The sequence below is a fragment of the Crocodylus siamensis genome, chromosome 2 (assembly GCF_052110815.1).
Source record: "Crocodylus siamensis isolate JL-2025a chromosome 2, ASM5211081v1, whole genome shotgun sequence".
NCBI classification, from domain to species: Eukaryota; Metazoa; Chordata; order Crocodylia; family Crocodylidae; genus Crocodylus; species Crocodylus siamensis.
In genome coordinates, this window is record NC_143396.1 from 165,406,657 (window position 1) to 165,429,801 (window position 23,145).

The 23,145-nt window shown below is 48.3% G+C and overlaps 1 protein-coding gene across 1 annotated transcript in view; it reads right to left on the reverse strand.

Annotated features, from left to right (window-relative positions):
- LOC149871055 (spectrin beta chain, erythrocytic-like) overlaps positions 1–23,145 on the reverse strand; it is a 53,642-nt gene that overhangs the window by 1,886 nt on the left and 28,611 nt on the right. Inside the window, exons 2-6 of the mRNA XM_090034547.1 lie at positions 22,383–22,525; positions 13,146–13,346; positions 9,037–9,188; positions 6,233–6,406; positions 276–374 (exon numbers count right to left, since the gene is read on the reverse strand). Of these exons, the coding sequence (XP_089890673.1) occupies positions 276–374; positions 6,233–6,406; positions 9,037–9,188; positions 13,146–13,293 (573 nt within the window). The 5' untranslated portion in view covers positions 13,294–13,346; positions 22,383–22,525. The remainder of the gene's footprint in view (positions 1–275; positions 375–6,232; positions 6,407–9,036; positions 9,189–13,145; positions 13,347–22,382; positions 22,526–23,145) is intronic.

Sequence of the window (23,145 nt, forward strand, 5' to 3'; positions counted from 1 at the left end):
GTTTGCATATCTAACTGTGCCAATATTACACAATATCCTTAAAAGGATCTTGTGAAACCCCAGGGTGCTGTACCACCCTGGTTGGGAATCACTACACTAGACTACTGAAGACCTGTGTTTCCCCCACTGGTGCCTAATGGATTGTCCACCAGGAGGAGATGCTGATCTAATTAATTAAATTAGACTGAAATATGCTAGATCTTTAGGCCAGTATGAACTCCTCCCACATTTGCTGCTCATTCAGTCCTGGGCTGGGCATAGACATCAGGCTTTACACTGTACCCTGCAGTCTTCATTTGGCACCACAACAGCAATGCATCCTTGGCAGAGCGTGTCTCACGGCCTTCCTGAGTCTGGACAATAATATCTTGGATCTGAAATAAAAAGAAAAATATCCCAGTGAAAATCAAGTTTTTCTAACTGAGGACTTTTCTACCTGGACTGATGGAGACTTGGTGGGATGACACATATGACTGGGCAGTGGATATTGAGGGCTACAGACTCTATTGGAGGGACAGGAATGGAAAGGGTGGAGGGGTGGCCCTCTATGTGAAGAAGCGGTACCCCTCCCTGCAGGTTATATATGATGGCAGGGGGAAGTCCCTTGAGACCCTCTGGGTCAAGTTACAAGGGGGCTCAGGAGAAGGGGACGTGATGGTGGGAGTCTATTACAGCCCCCCCAACAAGAAGAGGATTATGACCTGGCATTCTACAGCTAACTGGCTGAAGCAGTCAGTACCAGACTTGATTGTCATGGGTGACTTCTTCAACTACCCTGACATCTGTTGGGAAAATCATCCAGCCTGCTCCAGCAGACCAACCAACTTCCCGGAGGCTAGAGATGACCTGTTCTTGATATAGACTGTGGAGGGGCCAACTAGGAGTAAAGCCACTCTGGACTTGGTGCTGGCCAAAGAGGAAGGCGTGGTAGGCAGCCTGAAGATTGCAGGTGCTCTGCGTGACAGCGATCACAATCTGATCAGATTCACCATCCACTGAAAGCCTGGGAACTCTACCAGCAGAACAAAAGCCCTAGACTTCAGATGGGCAGACTTTGGTAAACTCAGAAGTCTAGTTGGAAAGGCCCTTCACAACCAGCGTCTGGACAACTTGGGAGCTCAAGAAAGATGGCGCTTCCTCAAGAAGGCTATTCTTATTGCTCAAAAAGAGGCCATCCCCATGTGATCAAAAAGAGGGAGAGGGTCCAAGAGACATTAAGGAACTTCTCCAAAAGAAAAAAGCGCACACCCAATGGAAAAATGATTTGGGATCCAGAGAAGAGTATGCTCATGTGGCCAGGATCTGCAGACACGAGACAAGGAAAGCCAAGGCGTCCATGGAAATCAAGCTGGCAACTGAAATTAAAGATAACAAAAAATCCTTCCATAGATACATAGGGAGCAAAAAAACCCATTAAGCTCCAGTGTGGTACCCCTACAGAACATGGAGGGGAAGCCCACAGTTGACCCCTGTAAAAAGGCAGAGCTCCTCAACAATTACTTTGCATCAGTATTCCTGAAACCAGGTGAGAACTGATCGCCAGACCAGGGGTGCAGAGAATATGGCAATGATAATGGTCCTCATAAAATCAGTCCCGAACAGGTGACAATACTCTTAGATCAACCGGACGCTTTTAAGTCAGCTGGTCCAGACAACCTCCACCTGAGAGTGCTGAAAAAGCTGGCTGAGCTCATAGCGGTGCCTCTGGCAAGGCTGTTCAAGGAATCATGGAACTCAGGAGTTATCCCTAAGGACTGGAAGAAGGGAAACGTGGTACTCATCCTTAAGAAGAGGAAGGGGGACAACCCTGTCAATGATAGACTGGTCAGTCTGACTTCAGTCCTGGCAAAGATCTTTGAAAACATTTTTCAAGGAGGACATCACCCACAAGCTCACATCTGGTGGGGCACTGAGAAGCAGCCAGCATGGCTTTGTAGAGGAGAGGCCATGCCTAACAAACCTGGTGTCCTTTTATGACCAGGTAACTAACCACTTGGACGTGGGACAGGAGGTGGATGTCATCTACCTAGATTTCAGCAAGGCCTTTGATACTGCTTCCCATAAAATCCTCTTAGTTAAGCTGGAGAATTCTGGTCTAGACCAGGCTACAGTGAGGTGGGTTGGGAACTGGCTCAGCAGCTGATCCCAACAAGTCTTAATTGATGGGGTGACTTCATCCTGGAAGGCCATCTCTAGTGGTGCACCCCAGGGATCAGTGCTTGAGCCTGTGCTCTTTAATATCTTTATTAAATGACTTGGACAAGGGAGTGAAAAGTACAATAATTAAGTTCGTGGACAATACCAAATTGTGGGGATAAGTGGGCACATCAGAGGACAGGGCAAGGATTCAGGATGACCTTGACAGGCTGGTCCTATGGGCTAAACATAACTAGATGAGGTTCAACAGAGACAAATGCCAGGTCCTTCATGTGGGTAGGAAGAACCCCCACCATATCTATATGATGGTTGTGGTCCGCTGGCTGGCACTGCATCTGAAAGGGACCTAGGGGTGGACAATCGACCAGAAGATGAATATGAGCCACCAGTGTGGCAGAGCAAACAGAACTCTGGTGTGCATCAGCAGATGTGTAGCCAACAGATCCAGAAAGGTACTCCTCCCCCTCTATTTGGCACTGGTAAAGCCATAGCTGGAGTACTGTGTCCAGTTCTGGGCACCACACTTCAAGAAGGATGTGGACAAGCTCAAAAGGATACAGAGAAGGGCCACCTGCATGACCAAGGGCCTGGGGGACAGGTCCTATGAGGACAGACTTCAGAATCTGGAACTGTTCAGCCTGAGCAAAAGAAGGCTGACAGGCAACTTGATATCAGCCTACAAATATGTCAAGGGAGAACACCAGGACCTAGGTGAACAACTTTTCAGAAAAGCCCCTCACTAGGAAGCTGTGGATCAATGGACACAAGCCAGTTGAGGAAAAGTTTTGGCTGGACATAAGGAAAAAATTATTTTCCATATGGGTAACTAGAATCTGGAACACACTTCCAGCAGAGGTGGTGCAGTTGCCATCTCTGGCAGTCTTTAAGAGGAGGCTGGACAAATACTTCATTGAGCTCATTTGAACCCAATTACCTCCTGCCCATGGTAGGGGACTGGACTTGATCTTATTGGTCCCTTCTGGTCCTTCTTTCTATGATTCTGTTGTGGGAGCTGACTGGGCTCGCACTGCTGAGATATCTGTGCACAAGAGCTGAACAAAACTGGCTTTTTCAGCACCTTGGCAATAGCAGAATAAATGTGGAAAACCTGGTTTGGTTTGGAGAGAAAACAACAGCTGGTTTGACTGCAGTACTGCGGAGAAGGACTTGAAGATTACAGTAAACCATAAGCTGATTATGAGCCAACAGCATGCTCTTGTTGCAAAAGAAGTCAACAGCATGCTGGATTGTATTAACAGGAATGTCACTTCAAAAAAAAAGAAAAAAAAAATCAATTCTTGCACTCTACTCAACACTGATGGAGCTTGGGAAGCATGACTTATGAGGAAAGTCTAAAAGAACTAGGATTATTTAGTTTGGAGAACAGAAAAGTGAGTGGAGATTTCATAACAATCTTTCAATACCTGAAGGGGAAGTATAGAGAGGATGGAGTTAGACCATTTTCTAGGACTGCAGGGGACAGAACTAGGAGCAATGAATTCAAACTACAGTAGAAGAAGTTTAGGGTGGAGATTAGGAGGAATTTTCTAACTATGAGGGTGGTCAAGCATTGAAACAGCCTATCTAGAGAAGTTGTAAAGTCTTCAGCCCTGGACATTTCCAAGAGCAGGTCAGACCTACCTTGAGCAAGGGGCTGCACCAGATTAATTTGTGAGGTCCCTTCCAGCCCCACTTTACCTTGATCCTGGGAACATTTTTAAAAACAATGGTGAAAAATTTTTAAAAGGGGGTTTTGTGTTGGGTCAAGCAGAACATGTTATTTCAATAAAATAAAAGGTTTTATTCTCAATTTGAAGGCTTATCAATTTTTTTTTTAATGTTTTAAATGTTTAAAATGAGGACAATTTAAAAACAAAAGTCCTTGAAAATAAAAACAGAAACAAATTTGCTTTGAAAATGTCGAAGCTGGATATTTCAACTGTGTTTCGGTTGTTTGGTTTTTTTATTTAAACATTTGGCAAAATGGGCATGTAATTACGAAAAGTTTTGGTGCTGCTAAGTCTGCTTTTTGGCTAATAAAACCTCAAAGTATTTACTCTTATAACACCTCTGAACAGGCAAAAAATAACTGTCAGGAAGACAAGCCTGGGCGTAACAATGCTAAACTTTCATCCACCTGCACATTATCGGCTCCTATACAAATGCAGGGAGGCTGCTCTGACACACTGTAATTACAGTGCATCGAAGCAGACTCAGTTAATTGAGTTTGCTGGAGCGTGGTAATTACCATGCTCCAGCAGACTCCAGTGTCACGTGTATCAGCATCCCCATGCTGAAAAATGGAGGCAGAGTGCTTTAAACTAAAACTCATTTGATGAGCTTTAGTTCAAAGCGCCCTGCTGCCATTTTTGAACACTGGGACGCTGACACATATAACGTTCTGGGTGCTTTTAATTAGCGTGGCTCTTGGAGCTGAGCAAATTAAATCTCACCACTACCCCCAGTAAAATGCTATGCAGTAAAATACGCCTTCCCAAGAGCACACCTGCATGTGCACCCTGCTGGGGGCAAATCTGGGTGCTCCCAATAGGAGTAACCTGGTACAAAGCTGCTCTTGTCCTTCTCTACCCCCACTGCAGCAGCTAGGGGGAGTTCCATGCTCCCCCAGGATGCTAGTCCAGGGGTTGGCAGGGTTCATGGGGCTGGTCCCAATGCGCACAGGGCCAAAAATGCTCTACCCACTGCAGTGAAAGCCATCTCCTGGCCCCATGCATATGAGGAGGGGTTCTGATGTGCACTGGACTGGAAGACAGCTGCTACAGCTGCAGCTGGCAGAGTTCTCCTGCCGCATGCACTACCAGCCAGCCCAGTGCCCAGCAAGAGGCTAGCCAGGAGCTATCCCACTAAGTGGGAAATAGAGTGCCCCAGTCCCAGCACTGCTTGGCTTCTGGCTTCTGTGGGAAACCTGGAGCCACACAGCACAAGGACAGAGGGGGACATAGAGAGAGACCTGATCCCAGCTCTAATCAGCTCCTGGAGAGAGCCTGAAGCTGAGCAGCACCAGGACGAGGCCCCCTGCTAGTGTGGCTGACTGGGAGCAAATTTGCTTCCCGTCAGTGTCTACAGGAGCACTACTGTACAGTAACTACTGCACAGTTAATTTAGTACCTGTATTTACAGCTACTGTCTAACTGCACAGTAGATTCATTTACTGTGCAGTAGTTGCTGCTCACGGTTACATGGCAATGCCTTCCTGCACAGCAGATTAGTTTGCTGCACAGTAGTATGTCTTGTGTAGATGTGCCCCTTTAGAAGGAAAAATGCCTGATTTCCAGCTTGATGCAACATTTTGTTTAGAAATGTAAGTGGCAATAGACAAATTGTAATGAAAATGGGTAGGAAATGATTAGGTCTCATCTAGAGCATTATCTACAGTTCTGGGCTCCACAGTTTAAGAATGTAGAGAAGTTGGGAAGGATAGAGAGTGAGCAACAGAAATGATAAGGAGGTTGAAAAACAAGCCATATGAAGAAAGGCTGAGGGAACTGGGTATATTTAGCTCAAAGAAAAAGTGATCATGGGGGTGAGGAGGGACCTGATAGCAGTCTTCAAATATCTGAATGGCTGCCACAAAGAAGAAAGGGAACAACTTTTCGTCTTTAAATTGCAGGGAAGTAGATTTAGATTTGATCACAGGAAGTACTTCCAAACTATTAAAACATCAAGGTCATGCAACAGACTGCCTAGGGAAGTTGTAGTGGTTTTCAAGGGGAGGCTGGATAAGCATTGATCAGGGATGATTCAAGAGTGGCATTTCCTGAATTTGTATAGGGGTTGGGCCAACCCCAGGTGTCTATGGCTTTAGGGGATGAAAACAAAAGAAAACATTTCAAAATTATAACAAAAATAGTTTGATTAGGAAAGAAAAAAACATTTTTAAATTCTCAACTTTGGGGCCCAATTCAAGACAAGAAGAATTTCACAAATCTCCCAAGTGTCTGTAGGACAAAGACACCATTGTCCTATTCACCCCTCTTGCTCCTCTGTCCACTCCTTGCCCTTATTTGTGGGGTAGCTAGGGCTTTATTTCTTTGTAAGTGGGGAGCCAGGCCACCTGGAAGCGGAGGATAATGGTCCAGATGAGGCCCAGGACCAGGCGGTGATTGCCGTCAACGATGTCATGGGAACCCATGTTCTCCAGGTGCACGCGCTGCTCCTTAAGGAACTGCAGGGCTTTGTCCACATTCTCCAGGCAGTGAATGCGCATCCTCCCCTTGGTAGGCTTGGGCTGCAGAGCAACCACAGAGCAGGTCAGACCTGGAACATGCCCTCCCTACCCTGCTGCCTAACACTTGCTGACACCTAGCTCCCACTGTGGAAGGAGAAATCCCAATCCCTTGGAGTCCACATAGCACCTGTGCTGCCCCGGCCCACAATCCACAGCCCAAGATGTTCCTCTTCCTAACCATGCTGAGCAGCATGCCTAGCATCACTTCTGACATTGCACTGTGCAGCACCTAGAATAATGGTGTCCCCAGCTGCCTGGAACACGCAGGCCCCTGACACGCTTTACATCTATTGTGCAATTAACTGTTTAACTACATAATAAATTTAGACATGCTACGCATGGAAAGTAATTACTGCACAATAAAAATGGCCAATGAGCTTCAATGTTGTTTGAAAAAATGTAGAACGCTTTTGTAGCTAGTTTCTATTGAGCTTCAGTTTGAATGTATGGCTCTAACAGACTCTGCTGTAACCCAAACAGCTCATCATGATTACCCTTGGGAACAGCAAGACAACCTACAAGTTGCCTCCCACTGCTTGGCTACCCACCCTTCATCCTACTGGGTGAACTTCCAGTGCTGCCTCCCCATTCCCAGCCTTTCCCACTTAGGCTGCAGCCTGCCTCCCCATACCAAACCACATGAAGCTTCCATATTTTTTAATGATCAGTTTTTGGCCCTGATCCACAGATGGTTTTCACAATCCTCTGACCTGAGAAATGCTACTCCCTGCTACCCTGTCCCTACAAAGCAGCACTATGGCAGGCATGGGGAGAAGGTCCTGGAGGGCACAGAGTCATCTTAGCAGCTTGCTTTCACTCACCCCTTTATAATGTAGGGAAAGGGGTCAAGAAGGGTTCCTCTGCCTACTCCTCTGTGATATCACAGTCCAGAATAGGGGTTGGCAACCTATGGCCCGGCCCACAAACACTGGATCTGGTCTGTGAGGGCCTGATCTGCTGGAATGGAGGGCCCGAAGGGAGCATGTGCCACTTAATTGCACAACTGAATCCACCACTCCCTACTATGGCTGGCAACAGTAATCAGTGGTATTTGGAGAAAAGGAGAAGGTTGGGGCTTTAGGCAGCAGGGCCTAAGGCTCTGGCCACAGGGAGCAGACAAGAGTCCCCTTCAGCTGACAGGGAAGCCGGGGAGTTAATGCATCCACTTCCCCATTCCCAGCTCCACCCCCCACTGCAGCCACTGCCTCTCTCACCCCTGAATTCATTACTGCCCATTGCTACTGATGACAGGAATCAGCAGCACTCAGTGACAAAGGACCAGGGTGGTGGGGCATTAGAGGGTTCCTACACCCAGTGGCTGCTGCATTAATCGCCTGACTGCTAGCCATGCCAATACCGCCCCCACACAGCAATGGCATCTCCCAGAAGGAGGAAGGCAGGTGGCTGAGGCTGATGAGGGGACCAGGACTACTGGAATGTGAGACCCTGTAGGCACATCTACATGTGTGATTAATGCACACAAATAAACTCCAGAGCTTATTGCTCCAGAGTTTCTTCATGCACAGCAGTGCACATGTAGATGCTGCCCCAGCTGCCTGGGTCAACACAGGACTAACTGGCAGGTAGCCCCCGCAATGAGGCACCTTGCACCTCAGGCAGCCACTGAGAAGCACATGGAGATGGGGGAGCAGCTGCTTGTAATTTGGCCTCTACTCCCCCCATCTCCATGTGTTGTCGAGCAGCTGCCTGCCGGAGGGTGCAGGGTGCCTCGGAGCTGGGGCTGCCTGCCGGCTGGCCTTACACTGAAAAACCCTCTGCACCTGCCAGCGAGGGCACTATCTACATGTGCTCTGTTGCAAACAAAACAACTCTGGAGAAGATAGTACTTGTATTTTACACGACTACCCTGCTGTGGAGTTTATTAGTTTCATGCACCCAATGAGGGCACATGTATAGATGCCAAGACATTTACTGTGCGATTAATTAGTCAACAGTGCAGTAAGTGTCTTGTGTAGATGCACCCTGTTGGTGGCACACTGGGGTGATCAGGTTGGGTGGAAATGCCCATTATGGGGGGCTGGCAGCCCAAGACAGAGGCCAACTCACAAGTAGCAGCCTGCCATTGGTAAAAGTTTATCAAGCCCACAGGAATGTCAGAGCCCAATGTAGCTTAGAGCAGCCTTCAGGGAACAAAACAATGAAGTAGAACAAAGGGCTGTGCAGCTACCTTCCTACACTGCCAAAGCCACCCTAGAGCAGAGAAACTGGAGTGGGGCAGTTGGGAAGTCATCTTATTCTGCAGGCAAGATGCAGGCCTGGAGGGGACTTCCCTGGGCATTCTCAGCTCTGATAGGACATTTCTCCTGGCAGAAGTGCCAGACTCCCTACAGGCATCCACAAGATAGAGCCAGCCTGGTTGGTGAGCAGTGCCAGCTCACATATCCCCTCACAGGTAGATGAACACACTTGTTCTTAGCCTCCCTATGGGGAAGCTGACAGAAGCCAGCTGGGCCATGGCTTTTGCATAGCCAACACCACTCCCTCCTCTCAAGGGTGCCAGGGAACATTATGCCCCTCCAACCTGGATTCTTGGCCTGGCCCAGGGCTTCCTCCCTGCCTGCCTTCTGCTACTTATCAGACTCCCAAAAACATTCCCAGGGAGGACATACCAGCAATTCTCCTGAGAGCACTTCCAAGAGCTTGATCAGCATCCGTCCATCTCGGAGGTCCATGTAGAGATCAGAAATGCGGCATGTCACACGAGCCAGGTGCGAGTTCACCCATTTTGTGAAGGTTTTCTTCTGTACAGCTTCCCGCTCATCTGAAACATGAGGAAAGCACCAGGTCACAAGATGGCAAATACTGGGACAGCAAGCAGAAACATGGTCCCAGGGAGGTGGGCCCTGTGTCAAAGGATGGCCCTATTCTGGAAAGCCCCTGGATCAGTGCTGAACCTTAGGCATCTAAGCTAAGACATTTCTCATATGCCTCACTGCTTCCCTAAATTGGGACTATCTGGTACTCAACCGCTGCCCCAGTCTGTCAGCACACTCTGGCAATAGGCAGAGTGGCTTAGTGGGGCTAGCACTCAGGAAACCTGGGTTCTACCCCTAGCTCTACCTCTACACTGTTAGGAGGCCCTGGACCAGTTCATGCCACAGTTTCCCCAAAAGCAGAACTGCAATGAGATACCTGAGCCCCTTTGTAAAGCCCCTTAAGATCCAGAGATGACAGAAGTGAGGCTTCAGTATTGTTATTAGTGCTTAAACCTCAGGAGTGGAATCCTGGCTCTCCCGAATCAGGTCAGTGCGGAGAGGACCTTCTCCTTCTGTCTACAGGGGTTAAGCTACTCCACGTGTGCAGTAGGAAAACAGGGCAGAGAAAGGGAATGTCTGAATCAAAATATTTCACTTTAAAATAATTCCTTTGCATATTAAAAATTGGAATTCTGAAGCAATTCCACTTCTTCAACATAGCAAAAAAATCTGTAGTCTAAAATCCAATTTTCCATCAGAAAACTTTTTGGATGGGGCTTCTTTAGCTCAGTATTAACATTCATAGTACAAACAGGACTGTGGTCCCCAAACTAGCCACTAGGTGGCGCTATAATACAAATATTTAATAAGGAGAATAAGAGTAATGATGTAGCCTTGATGGTCCAGAAATTGTATCAGCAGCAAGGATTTCTTCAGATGATATCTTTTATTGGACCAACTATATTGAGTAAAAGTTAGAAAGCTTGTCTAACTTTATCCCAACTATATAGTTGGTCCAATAAAAAATACTACCCTAAGAAATCCTTGCTTCTCACGTAATATTTAATAATTAATATTAATGACAGGTATCATCTGGTTAATTCATCACTCCAAGGGGACTGGCAGTTATAACTAATTATCCATAAGTGTTTAATCATCAGCTGTTAGCTGTTTTCTACCTTCTGTGAGATGTACTTTGTACACTAGACTGAGACATGATAAAGGATTTTGACATAATGAAGAAAATATATATTACAAAAGTTCTGAGTGCAAATTTTACTGGCTTACTGTATGATAACTGTGTGATTATACAAATGAAAACTTAATGTAAAATTCTTTCTTACAAACAGAGTGTTTGTGATATAAGAATTCCATGAATATAAGGGAGTAAATCATAGAATCATAGAAAGTTAAGGTTGGCTGGGCTCCTCAGGAGGTCATCTAGTCCAACCCACTGCTCAAAGCAGGACCATCCCCAACTAGATCATTCCAGCCAGGGCTTTGTCAAGCTGACCCTTAAAAAAAGTCAAAGATTTTTGCTTTGCTCTCAGATACATTCATCACTCAAGCAAATGATTGCCTGGGTCATCACTAAAGCAAATGATTGTCTGGGTTGATTGTCTGGGTCATGCTGAGGCAAGGAAAGCTGAAGAGGGCCCAATGCTTTATGACAGGGGTGTCACACTCATCCAGGCCATGTAGTATGGAACTGGTCCACAGGTTTGATGGGTAATGTGGGGCTTGTCCATGGGCCAAACTAGGTCCACAGATTAGCGCCGTCTGTCTGATCCACTGCATGGGGCTAGTTTGACATGGGCAACACATACCAGGCCAGCCCCTTCTGCTGCATGCAATACAAGATCTGGCCCAGTATGCACTGTGTGTGATGTGTAGGTCCATTCCAAGACCCATAAGCAGCACCACAAGCCAGATGGTAGGGCTGTAGTCTAGGGGAAAGATCTGGCCCATGGGCTAGATCTTTGACAGCTCCATTTTATGAGCATCCACTTGCTTGACAGGTGCTGCTTGACCTGCTGAGGAGAATGCAGGTCAGTGCCTTTTAACTTGACTAATCATCAGAAACAAATTCCATTATTTAGTATGTGTGAACATTTGCAAGTAACTGACCATACTTTGACAGATAATGAATGAGCCAAAGGATGTTGTGTACAGAACAATGGGACACCGGCAGGGATTCAGCATACCAACTAACAGGATTATAGTAGCAAGTTATCCCTGTGAATAACTATCCAGATACACCATAAACAGCACAAAGTGTTAAATCACCCCCACTCTGCCCAGCCCAGCGTGGAGTACATGGCTTCTTGTAGTGCAGGCCAGAGTTTCTCCGCTACTCCAGTCTTATGATGTAGCTAGCACCAACATATGGGGTTGGGAGCCTCATCCCAAGGTCTGGAACAGTCTGCCAGCGGAGGTGGTTCAAGCACCTACATTGAACACCTTCAAGAGTAAATTGGATGCTTATCTTGCTGGGATCCTATGACCCTAGCTGACTTCCTGCCCTTTGGGCAGGGGGCTGGACTCAATGATCTCCCGAGGTCCCTTCCAGCCCTAATGTCTATGAAATCTATGAAATCCTATTTCTCCATCTCTCTAGATAGACTCTGGAGCTGTGCACTGTGGACATGCAGAGGAATTCTCCCACATGACAGTGGAAGGGAGTGCTCCCTGCCCACAGGAGCAGACAGTGCTTTGCACATGTTCCTGGTAGCATTCCAAGAGTCCAAGGGATGCTGAGGGCCAGTGATGAGTGCCACGCACAGAGAGTCTGAGGGGTAAATAATAGGAGAACAGCAAGGCCTCACACTTTGCTTAGCTACAGCATGGATTACCCCTACATCCTGAGGGAACTGTTGTGCAAGACACTGTCCACACACTTGTGAAGGCACAGGGACTGTTGGCTTTACTCTTTTCTTCCTTGGTGAGAAGTGCTCCTCTCCTCCACATACCCTCTCATATTCCCACATTCAAAATGGAATCACTACAAGATGGGTGCAGAAACTTGCTGAGGAAAGCTGGAAACTGAGCTTCCAAGGAAAACCTCCCACATAGTGCCCACACTTCATTTTATGGCAACATTTTAAAAGATAAGCATGTGCTGACATGGTTGTCCTGAATCAGGGTTTTTAAAAGCTTGGCAAATAAAATGAAGAGTCCAATGCTTACAGCACGCTTGGGACTATATCCCCACTAAGCAAGCTGGATGGTAAAAGTAGCCAGCCTGGGCCAACCCAGGCTCTGGGCAGCTGCAAATAAAATGAAGAGTCCAATGCTTACAGCACGCTTGGGACTATATCCCCACTAAGCAAGCTGGATGGTAAAAGTAGCCAGCCTGGGCCAACCCAGGCTCTGGGCAGCTGCAGCAAGCAGTGGGCAGGCTGCAAACAGCTGTGCTGGGCTTATCAACTCCGTGCTGGGAGCAGGAGAGAGACCAGGGCTGCACTGCCTCAGGCCCCGTACCCACCGCCCACTCCAAGACAAGCCTGCATGCACTGATGCGGAGCTGGTGCCGGAGACTGGAGCTGGCACAACTGTTTGGAGCCTCCCGGCTGCAGCTGGCCCCAGCTCTGGGGAGCTGCTGCCAGCTGGAATCCCGGGCTGCTCCCAGAAGGCAGCTGAGACACTGCAAGCCCCGTCAGAGCAGCCCCGGCTCTGTCGCTGGCAGAAGCTTCCCAGAGCCAGGGCTGGCTGTGGTGCGCCAAGCAAAATGGCCTCGTGTGCCACACATAGCATGCGTGCCAGGGGTTGCTGACCCCTGAGCCAGAACATGAAGTAGCTGAACACAGTGTGAATGCTGTCTTGATCACCGAGACCTAAATGAAGGTCAAGGGCAGGCATCAGACTCAGCCCAGGAGGCCCCTTCCAGTCTTACTGACCTAACATTTGCTCAGTATAAATGACTGTTTGCATTAGTCACGGGCATTTTAAGAAGCTCTGCGCAAGGGCCGCAAGAGGAGAGAGTGCAGAGGTGAAAGGAGCATGCAACAAACGGCAGCACCTACCTGCCAGGGCTTTGATCCGGGACCTCTCAAAAAGCCGGGCAGAGCTGTTGTCATTGTCCAGTTCATCATCGGAGGCCTCCCACCGAGCGTTGATGCGGCTGTACTGCTGCTGATTATCCAAGTGATCAAAGTCATTGTCTGATGCCATGTTCTGTGCTGGTGTCCACAGTGGTTCCTACTTTGGTTACAGAGAAAGGGACCCTGCAGAAAAGCACACAGGAGTGTCAGCTTCTCCCTGAGACCACCCCAACCAGTGATATGCCAAAATTGTTCAGGGAAGCTAAAACTCCTGCATGGCCACCAGTCCAGTTTCCTACCCCCAGGCTCTGGCATGTTAGGCAACACTGCAGTGGCCCTTTGGGCATTTGGTCAGTGGCATGGGGAGCTGATGGCTTCTGAGCTGGGCTTCACAGATAGAGCTGTGACTTAGAAATGAATAGCTTCCAAGTATGACTCAAAGTCTAAAAATCAGAAAGAACCCCAAGCAAATTTCATTTTTCTTTAATCTCCACATTTTAAGTCAGTCTCATAGCATTTGGGGTCATATTTTTTTAATGCCTGGGAATAGTGTCTGCTTAATTTCAGGCACATGCTTAAGTTCTATGAATCTCTTGAACCAAGGCCTGAATTTGCCCCCACGCTGCAATGCAGCTCAGAAGAAAAGCCCTGTCTGTTCAGAAAAGCAGGGTTTTCTGGATGTCTTGGCAGGTCAGAAATCTGGATTCCTGTCCCACATGAAATTCCAACTTTTCTTCTTCCCATCCTGAACTGGGAAGATAAGTTGAAATATGGAAAATTTCTGCAGACTGGAAAATTCAAGAAAGGATTTTGTTGGAAACATTCTGTTTCAACATTTCCAATGGTAACTGCTTTCTTGTGACTTTGTTTAATATCTATGCCCACCAATGCTGTAGATGTTCCTCACAGAAGATGCCATCCAGACAGGGAAATCTTCCATCCACCCTCTCTCCCTGCCCATCTCCACATCTTGATGGAAAATCCCTATTCAGCTCCAGCAGCCTTAAGGAAGATCCCATGAAATAATGAATCACCTTTACTTTTTATGGCTGTTGGTGTTTAGGTGGTGAGGGTCTCTGGCCTACGTTGTCCCTGAAGAGGTCAGAGTAGGGTAGCTGTTCTAACACCACCCAAGAAATTGTCAATCACTCATTTGCTACCTTCTCTAACTGGGGCACCTCCCCTCTCTCCCCCAAGGGCCTGGCCCTGTACAGGGACCACTCCCTGCCATCATGGTCCAGTCCAATCCAGTCAGCCCTGCTTCACATGGGGAAGGGGGCACTGCTTTCCCAGGGGATTGTGATTAACAAGGAGTGGAGGGGATCTGGTAGTAGCTCAGGGAATTGTGCGTAACAAGGAACCATGTAGGGGCTTGGCAGGAACCCTGAAGGTTTGCAGGTAACTGGATGAGGACAGACCACTTCCTCCAGCAAAAAAGCAGAGGCAGACAACCAGGAAAGGTCTTCCAACCTGGCTGCCAGTGGTTCCAGTAGGAAATTATATTTGGGACTACTGCCTCAGCAATGGACAGGGGCTCCCTGCAGCTTCCAAGCATATTAACCAGCCTATGGTTTCCTCCAGAGCTGTAGAAGGGACCAAGTGTGGCTCTCTCTCCCCAGCCTCACTGGATGCTGCTGCAAAGCACCCCTGAGGAAAGAGGCAGCTCTTGCACTGACAGTCTCCCAGATGGCACCACAGGGGGATCTGGCTCAGGAAATTTCTATGTCTACTAGGAACCAACCAGAACTAGCTATAAACCCCATATATTTCTATTATCTCTCTTCCTGGAGGGTCCCAAAGCACTACTCTGCATGCTACACATAGCTCTAGTGATCACGTTGCTCAGTGCCAAAATGCCTCTGAAGTTCCACACGTCTCCTGCTTCACAGCACACAGCAACAATTCAGGGCAAGAAGAAAAGTGTAATCCCTGCCAGAACAAACCAAAGAGTGCCACTGTAGTCCCCTGCTCTTGGCAGCCTGGAGCAGTGACAGCTCAGAAACTGACTAGCCCCTGCAGACCGCAGAAGCCAGCCTCTCCAAAACACACCATGGTACCAACAGGATCAGAAACTGATTCTGCATTAGAGGTAGAGATTTCAAACATATAAAAACCTCGCTGACAGCATTGGGCTTGGCTGGGTTGTAATGGGTAGGGTGAAAAATGCCTAGCCTTTGCTGCCAGCTGAGCACCCTGGCCAGGAGTTTAAAAACAAGCAGCCTGACTTTAGCAGCCAAGAACAAGGTTTTCGACAGTGATTAATTAAATTTAGAGGCCTTGTCTCATGTTCAAAAGGTAAATTAAGTGATTAGGAACCTATATTTTACTGAAAGTCCAGGGCATTCAAGTTCCCAAGGGCCTAAATTCCTTTGGAGAAAGGGATTTTGGTTCTTTGGAAAGTTTTGTTCCAATGGTCTCAGCAGCAGCCTGACTTCCCAAGACTAGGATGCTCAGATGTCTGTAACTCCACGTTTAGCCCTGTTGCTTGGTTTTCTGAAGAACAGAGCACTCTACAGCCCCACAGGCCTTGGTGAGAGCTGCTAGGAGCTTATTACTTAGGGAAGCCAGCCACTGAACTGGAAGCTCCTATTTTTAGACAGTCTTGGCCAGGAGCAATCAGAGCTCCTGTGAGAGGGAAATTCCTCAACATCAAGGCAAATAACAATATCCCTACCCCACCTGCCCTGCTCACTGCTCTATTAGGTAAGTCCTCTTCTTTTCCACAGCCCAGCACATTTTATATCTCATTCACAAGTGAAAGCATGCCCTCTCCCATAGGTTTCCCCTGCCCAGGAGCACCCCTGAGCCATGGATTCTGCAGGAAGGGCCAGACCTGGCGGCCACAGAGGCTCTTCAAAGGCACAAAGGGCAGCAACACCTAACATCCTTCATTCCCATTCCCACTGTTTGACTCCTCACTTCCTACCATCCTTGTCTTTCCTCCTTGCAGCCAGCTTCACTGGGAACCCATCATCTGAGAGATGGGGTAGCTGGAAGGGAACTGGAGGCAAGTCTTGGCTCTGACACAGACTTCCTGCATGATCGTGGGCATGTCACTTAGGAGCAGATTCAAATTGCTCTCGCGGGCGCCACCACTTGTGTTGCAGCACCTTGCCTTAGATGTGTTAGCCATAACCATAAGGCTAGGCCCCCAGGACCCACAAAGACAATGGAAATTGCTAGCCACCATGGAAGTGCCACCCAACACACCCAGGCATCTGTAGGACGCCAATGGGGAACTCTAGGCACAGGGAGGTGTCTGAAAGCACACTCCTTCTCAGACCACTTACATCCGAGCTCAGGTTAGCATCCCCAAAATATCAAGGTGTCAGGCACCTGGAGAGTAGTTCCTACCTGACCAGAATGCCTAACTTACATTGACAGCAGCATTGGGCTTTGGACAAACTGCAGGGACAGGGATCTCTGCCTGTGGCATAACAGCCTGGTGGCACTAGCACTCATCCAGGAAGCAGAACATATATGGAGCTAGGCCCATCTCACCCTGTGGAGATTTGAACCTCCACTGCCCACTTCCTAGGAGAGGCTGTGAGCTAAGCTGGGTAGGGACTACCCTCCACCCCTACTGGTAAAGCTGGGTCTGGGCCAGGCAAATGTGAAAGAGTCTGGACCCAGGAGGAGAGCAAACAAGAGAGAACATGCCCTTGGGCCCTGGTAGGGGGAAGCCAGTGGGTCTTGCTGCCAGTCATACCTGTTTTCTAACCAACAAATGTCCAACACAAAATCCATAAACACTGCTGGCAGCAGGAACAGAGCCCAGGTTCCTTCATCCAGTGTTTGCAAAGGAAAGAAGGCACTGGATATGGGAACCCCAAGGTGTAGGACCCCTTCACCAAATGGGATTTAAACCTGTAACTCCTGATTCCCAATGAAGTGCTCTGGCTACCTGAGGTCACAGATGAGCTGGAAGGCAGGCAATTCAGATGGACACTGCCCTAAAAGGAAGGAGGGCTCCCACCTGGATCCTTGCTCCCCTGGGGGCAGAAACATCCCCAGTGCTGTTCACCTGCTTGAGCCAATGAAAATAAAATACAAAGTGAAGTAGGTTAGCTTAAAGAGGATGGTCAGGGAGGCACCTGAATATGGTCTGGTGGTTAGAGCACTGTGTGAGAAAGCATGAGACACAATTTCAAACATCGTTCGGGGGCCAAAACCTAGGTCTACTGCTCCCTGGGCACCTTCTAGCCAGGACACTTGCCCTTCTCTGTTTTGCTTCAGGCATTTTGCACATGCCTGGGCAATCCTGTCCCAAACAGATCCAAAATGTGCACCAAGTCAAGAGCTGCCATGACAGCTCCCATAAGTGCAACTTAGATGCATGACGGGGAAGTAGGTCCAGCCCTAAGTGTCTGCTACAAATGTAATGTCAGTCTGCCCAGGATCAAGAAAACAGCCCTACACTTACTTCTGGGCTAAGGCACCCTTCAGGCACAACCAGGTGCTGCTGGCTTCCCCCCAACTCCAAAGAGCAAACTCTCTGTCCCAGCTGCCTGTGCCCATCTCTCCCTCATTGCAGGGCTGATGCGGTGTCCCGGCCTGTTGCAGCCAGAGTCCCCAAGCTGTTGGAACTTCCAGCCCCCTGGGCACAGCACAGTGTATTTCACTCCCAAGGGCTCATATCAAGCGTAGTCTGTGCTTACTTGGCAAGGGAAACACTATGACCAGGGAGGCAGTCTTCCTAGTTGCACTGGGGAAGGCCGCTATCCTGGCATGGGGATAGTACCTGCCAAGGTAGTGTATAGTAAACCTCCCACTTAGCTGCTGGAGTGGGACGGTCTTGGCTTTAAGCCCACTTTATGGAAATGGGAGACTCCTCCCTGGCTTGCCCCTGCGGCCTTACAGCTGAGGACAAGCAAAACTCGGGGTCATCTGAACCCCAAGGCTCCAGGCTTGGGCCTACACGTAGGATGCCCGCCAAAGTCTTTGAAAACATCTAAAGCCCCAGATGGGGGTGGAAGATGTTTGCTGGTAATAGGGCCACTTATGGTTCTGGACTGACTCTCAGATGTGGAATTGGTTTTGGCTAATTTGGCTTGGAATACAGAAAAAAAAAATCACTCTGCTCCCTGGTCTCACCTGCTCTTCCTTGCACTGATATTTTAGCAGTTCTGGCATTTACATATGTACCTTTGTCTGCTCTGGCGCACTGGAAATCCAGCACGCTGGAGCAGACTCTATTAAACAAGTCTGCAGAACATGCGAGCTGACATGCCCCGCACTGTGTTGCATGCATTTGTATAAATGATGAAAAGCGCATCAGCATGCAGAAAATGGCTGTGGTGCGCTTTTGAACTAAAACGCCACTGCCACCATTATCTCAGTGCAGACATGCATTTTGCCATTTATACAAATGCATGAGCCCGGCACTAAGACGCATGCGTGTATAGAAATGCCTGGTTCCACACCCTGCTCTATTAAGACTGCAGTGACTTCTAGCACTCCATTTAATCCTGCCTGTCTCCACTATCCTGGGAAAGCTAAGGACTTAACAGATTGTATACAGACAGGGATCTTCCAGTGCCAGGAGAATACAGTCACTACCTGCAGCCACTAAACACAACTCTGCATGGGTACCACAGAAAGAGCCATATTTAGGTCCACATTACCATGAAGAGGCCCTGCATATTCTGTTTGGGAGGGGTGGGCAGCCACCTGCTGACTCCTTCCCAGAAAGATGATGGCCTGTATATCTGTCCCCTTGGCCTACAAACAGTTTGGGGCAGAGCATGCATATTGTTACAGAGCCACTATCTTAACAGTTAGGAAAGCTGGTTCCCAACACAGCCTAAGAGAGCAAAGCGCGAACTCCCACCAAAAACTCACCCAAGCCTCAGCACAGGTCTGAACAAGAACTCACAAAAAAATGGCTGCCAGACATCAAGGAAAATACTCCCACCATGGGGTTGCAGCTGTGCCTCAGCCCTTCTGTCATACACAAGATGGAGAGGGGGCAGTTTATACACTGTTTGCGGTAGAGTGGTTGCTAGTTTGTAGTCTGATTACACAGTGTTGGCATCACTTATAGTCTCCTGCAAGATTGTCCGTTATTTTTGGTTACGTTAACCCCTGAATATTTGTAAAAATGGCGACAAATAAAGCCTTTGATGTTGCACCCAAAAGAGCACATAAGTCTATCACCCTGACCCAGAAAATAGAAATCCTTGATAAATTAAGAGAAGGCAATAGGGCTGCATTGACTGCTCGCCAATACAGTTTAAGTGAATCGACTTTGTGTATTATTAAAAAAAGTGAGCAAAAAATTAGAGACTGTGTGAAAACAACAACCCCTGCGAGTTCAAGAGTGTAGCTGGCAACTAGAATTCCTCATTTAGATAAGGTAGAGAAATTCCTTAATCTTTGGAATGAATGAATGAAATGACCAATACAAAAGGAGCAGTTGTCGATGGCGTGGCAATTAGGGCTAAAGCTTTGTCTCTGTATGAGCATGTAGCCATGAGTAAAGGTTTTAATAAGCCTATTAATTCCATTATTTTTTGTTTAAATATCCTTTTATTATGAAAGAATGTTACCAAATCTTGGTCCCAGGTCCCTATCCCCCTGTTTTCCATTGACTTAATGCCTCGAGTTACACAGTTTCAACTTACATGATGTTTTTCAGGAACGTATCCCCCACGTAACTCGGAGTCCAACTGTATCTCTAATTTAGGTAACCTATAAGGTGCAAATCTACCCCGCCTTCTGCTTGACTTCAGACTAGCATGGCTAACTCTGTCTCTCTGACATAGAAATATCACCCCCAAAATCCTCCTTCCAACACTGCTCTGCCAGCAGGCTCCTAGCATGCAGCTGGCTCTTCTGCATACTCAGCCAAATGCCACAGCATGCAGCAGTGGCAGGTGAATTGATCTACTGGTTAATTACCCTTCAATTAGCATCAGAAAAGGTTAAATGAAGATTTCTCTGCACTAAAGAAGATATATGCTGAAACAGCAGGCAAAGGCTTCCTAACACAAATTCAGGAGCTTTTGCAGCCCTCCTGCACTCTGTTGCACCACTCCCTTGCCCCACCCACTAGTCCCATGTGCAGCTTTTGATAGCAGCACTACTTGAGGGGCTGTTTGGAAAGAGCCATGCAGAAATATAGCTTGCACAGCGGGCGTCCTGCCCTGCATTCTTATTAATAGTCATTAGCATTAGGATTACATTAATAGTTATTAGCATACATTTGCAATCCTACATCGCTGGCACTAAACAAACAAAGGCTGAGGGACAGATCCTGCTGCAAGGAACTTCCCAGGCTAAATGCGCAAGAGATCATACTCTTCAGATCAGAGGTGGTCAGTGGCAGAGCTAGGAACTGGACCCACGTCTTAACAGCTGTGGCTCTCAACCTTTTTAGACTTCAGGTGCTCCCTGCTAGACTCAAGGCACCCCTCAGAAAATGCCAGCTCTTAACTTACATTTATTTTTTGACTACGGTAAAATAATACAGCAATTTTTTTGTTGCAAAATAACCTCAGACTACACAAGAGGTCAGAAGGTGGCAGTATGGATTCCCAACTGAAATCTCTGGGTTTGTTTTGTGAACCAGGTATTGATGTTTGCACATTTAACCACGCTAATATTGTACAGCACCCTAAAAACAATTCCACCAGCAGCATCCTGATTGAGAATCGCTGCTCTAGAGTTACAGCCAAGGGCCTGATCTGTAAGCCCACATTCCCCACCCTGCTACTTCTGCACTAATGGCCTAGGCTCCTTCCAGTACTGTAACAAAGAAGTAGGCAATCCTGGGCATGCGTGCCAGAGCATGGCACGTGAAGGCATTTTATTTGGTGTGGGCATCTCAGAGCAGACAGTGGGGAATGGGCCAGGACTGTGCTGCCACAACAAGGATCAGGTCCCTCGCAGCTCTCCTGCTGTCCACCCCGGTATGCTAACATTGCGGGTGCTTTTTGGCACTCTTCTCAAAAATGTTGCTGACCCCTGCTCTAGTAGAATTATCACAAGGATGGTTCAAGCAGACTGGAAGGGACGATGTACTCAATCTGGCCCTGCTATTCTAGTTCTTTCAGTCAGAGCACAGAAGACCCGCTGTTGGGGAGATCCCCCCTTTCTCTGGAGCAATACTCTCACCCCCTTTTCTATAGTACCAGGCCAACTGCAAGCTACTTCCCCAGGGGATCCAGTATGACTGGTACCAGGGGACCAGAGAGCTGTGTACAGCTGTCTTGCCTATCACCCCCTATTCAATCTGCACAGTGGAAAAGGGAGAGAAAGATAGGGTCATCTGTGCTGAATTACAACAGGCCAAGTGGCATTAAAACAGGCCATCTCTAGACTTTCTGCAACCCTTCCGGTTCTACTTTTCTATGATTGCATAATTACCACATTCCTGCCCAGTATGGTAGGTATGTGACTGATCTGATAGTATGGTTCCCATGCTGAAAGGCAACAAGAAGGAGGAAAAGCAAGTCCAGATAACCCAACAGCTGGATTGCCTGGACACACAGGGCTAAGAACACACTTCTCTGCAGTGGAAAACTGAGAACAGCCCTGGGCTGCTGTTGCTGGCCTGGTCTCTAGTAAAGCGCTTCCAAGGTGCAGCTTGATAACATTATCACATAGCTTGCTGAAGAGCACGAATTTCAGTATCACCCAGAACAGCTGTAGCAATTCCTGGCATAGATAGCGGACTACCCAGAAGGGCCCCTGTCCTTGGCTGGAATTAGGAAGGGATGTCTGCAACATGCCTGGCCTGGAAATTCCCCGCTGAAAAGCAGCAGAGCTCCAAATAGCGTGGCTTGGCCATACCAGTGACAGCTGCTGCTGCGCTCTTCCTGTCTCAGAATGCAAGCGGGGATGGGGCCATGGGAGAGGCACCCGCCTGCCTGGGCAGGTCATTTGAAAGATATAGATAGCAAGTGGCAGCATATGAAATGGTCTGGGAGCAACTGTCAGTTTGGAAAGGCTCTGGGAGGCTCCAAGAGCACTGCAGTCATGCACCTCATGGCCCCACTCAGAAAAATTAGCCAAATTAAAGTGCTGAGTGCCAGAAGCCAAAGCTGCCCCAGCCACAGCTGATGTGATGGACAACAGCGACACGCAGATACAAGGAGTTGTGAGAGACTGAGGGAGAGACTGCCCTACATTTTCAATTCCACCTCTATTCCCACACCTTGGCTGCCAGCATTTTCCTAGCAGGGAGAGAGGGAGGGGGCTGGTACACATTGATCTTACCGCCAGCAGGAGTAGACGGAGGTAGTCAGACTGCCGCAGCACAGAGCTATCTTTGTGTCTTGGCCCTGTGGGCGTGCTCCCTTTGCCGAGCCCAACCACCAACTGGAGATGTAGCCATCAAGTCAGGTCCCCTCTGTCTGTTGCTGTAGTCATGGGGAGGGAATCATTAAACCATGGGAAGCAAACCCATCTCTCTTCAGGAGCAGCTGGGTTGGCCCCACTTTCCTGGCTCCCATCCCTGCTCTGAATGCCTGGCCTGCTTGCTCTGGCCAAGGGGTTGCTGCTCTAATGACAATGACGGAAGGTCTGAAGGGAGGGTTGGGTGGTATCGCTGTGCCAGCCAGTGATCAGGAGAGCAGGGCTAGCCTCAGCAGGGCTCCTCAGTTACCTGCCAATGGCTCTTCTGCTCAGGGGAGAGGGGAGGGGAGAAGCTCGACTCTGGCTCCCAGAGCTGGCACTCTGCCCCACCTGCCATGCAGAGGGAATTCTGGCACCACAGATATAGTAATGGACCCGTCTTTCCTGGCGTCCTGTCCTAGTTGTTGCTGCGTCAAGGGAGTCCTCCCCCATGCTAAGGATGCACCCATGGCATATTAAGAAACTGAAGATCCTGTAACCTTTAGCATGATCCTCCCCAGCAAGTTATCAAAGTATAGGACACTGATGATTAATGTTCCAAACCATAGTTTCATAGTTTCTAGGGTCGGAAGGGACCTGAGCAGATCATCTAGTCCGACCCCCTGCCATGGCAGGAAAGAGTACT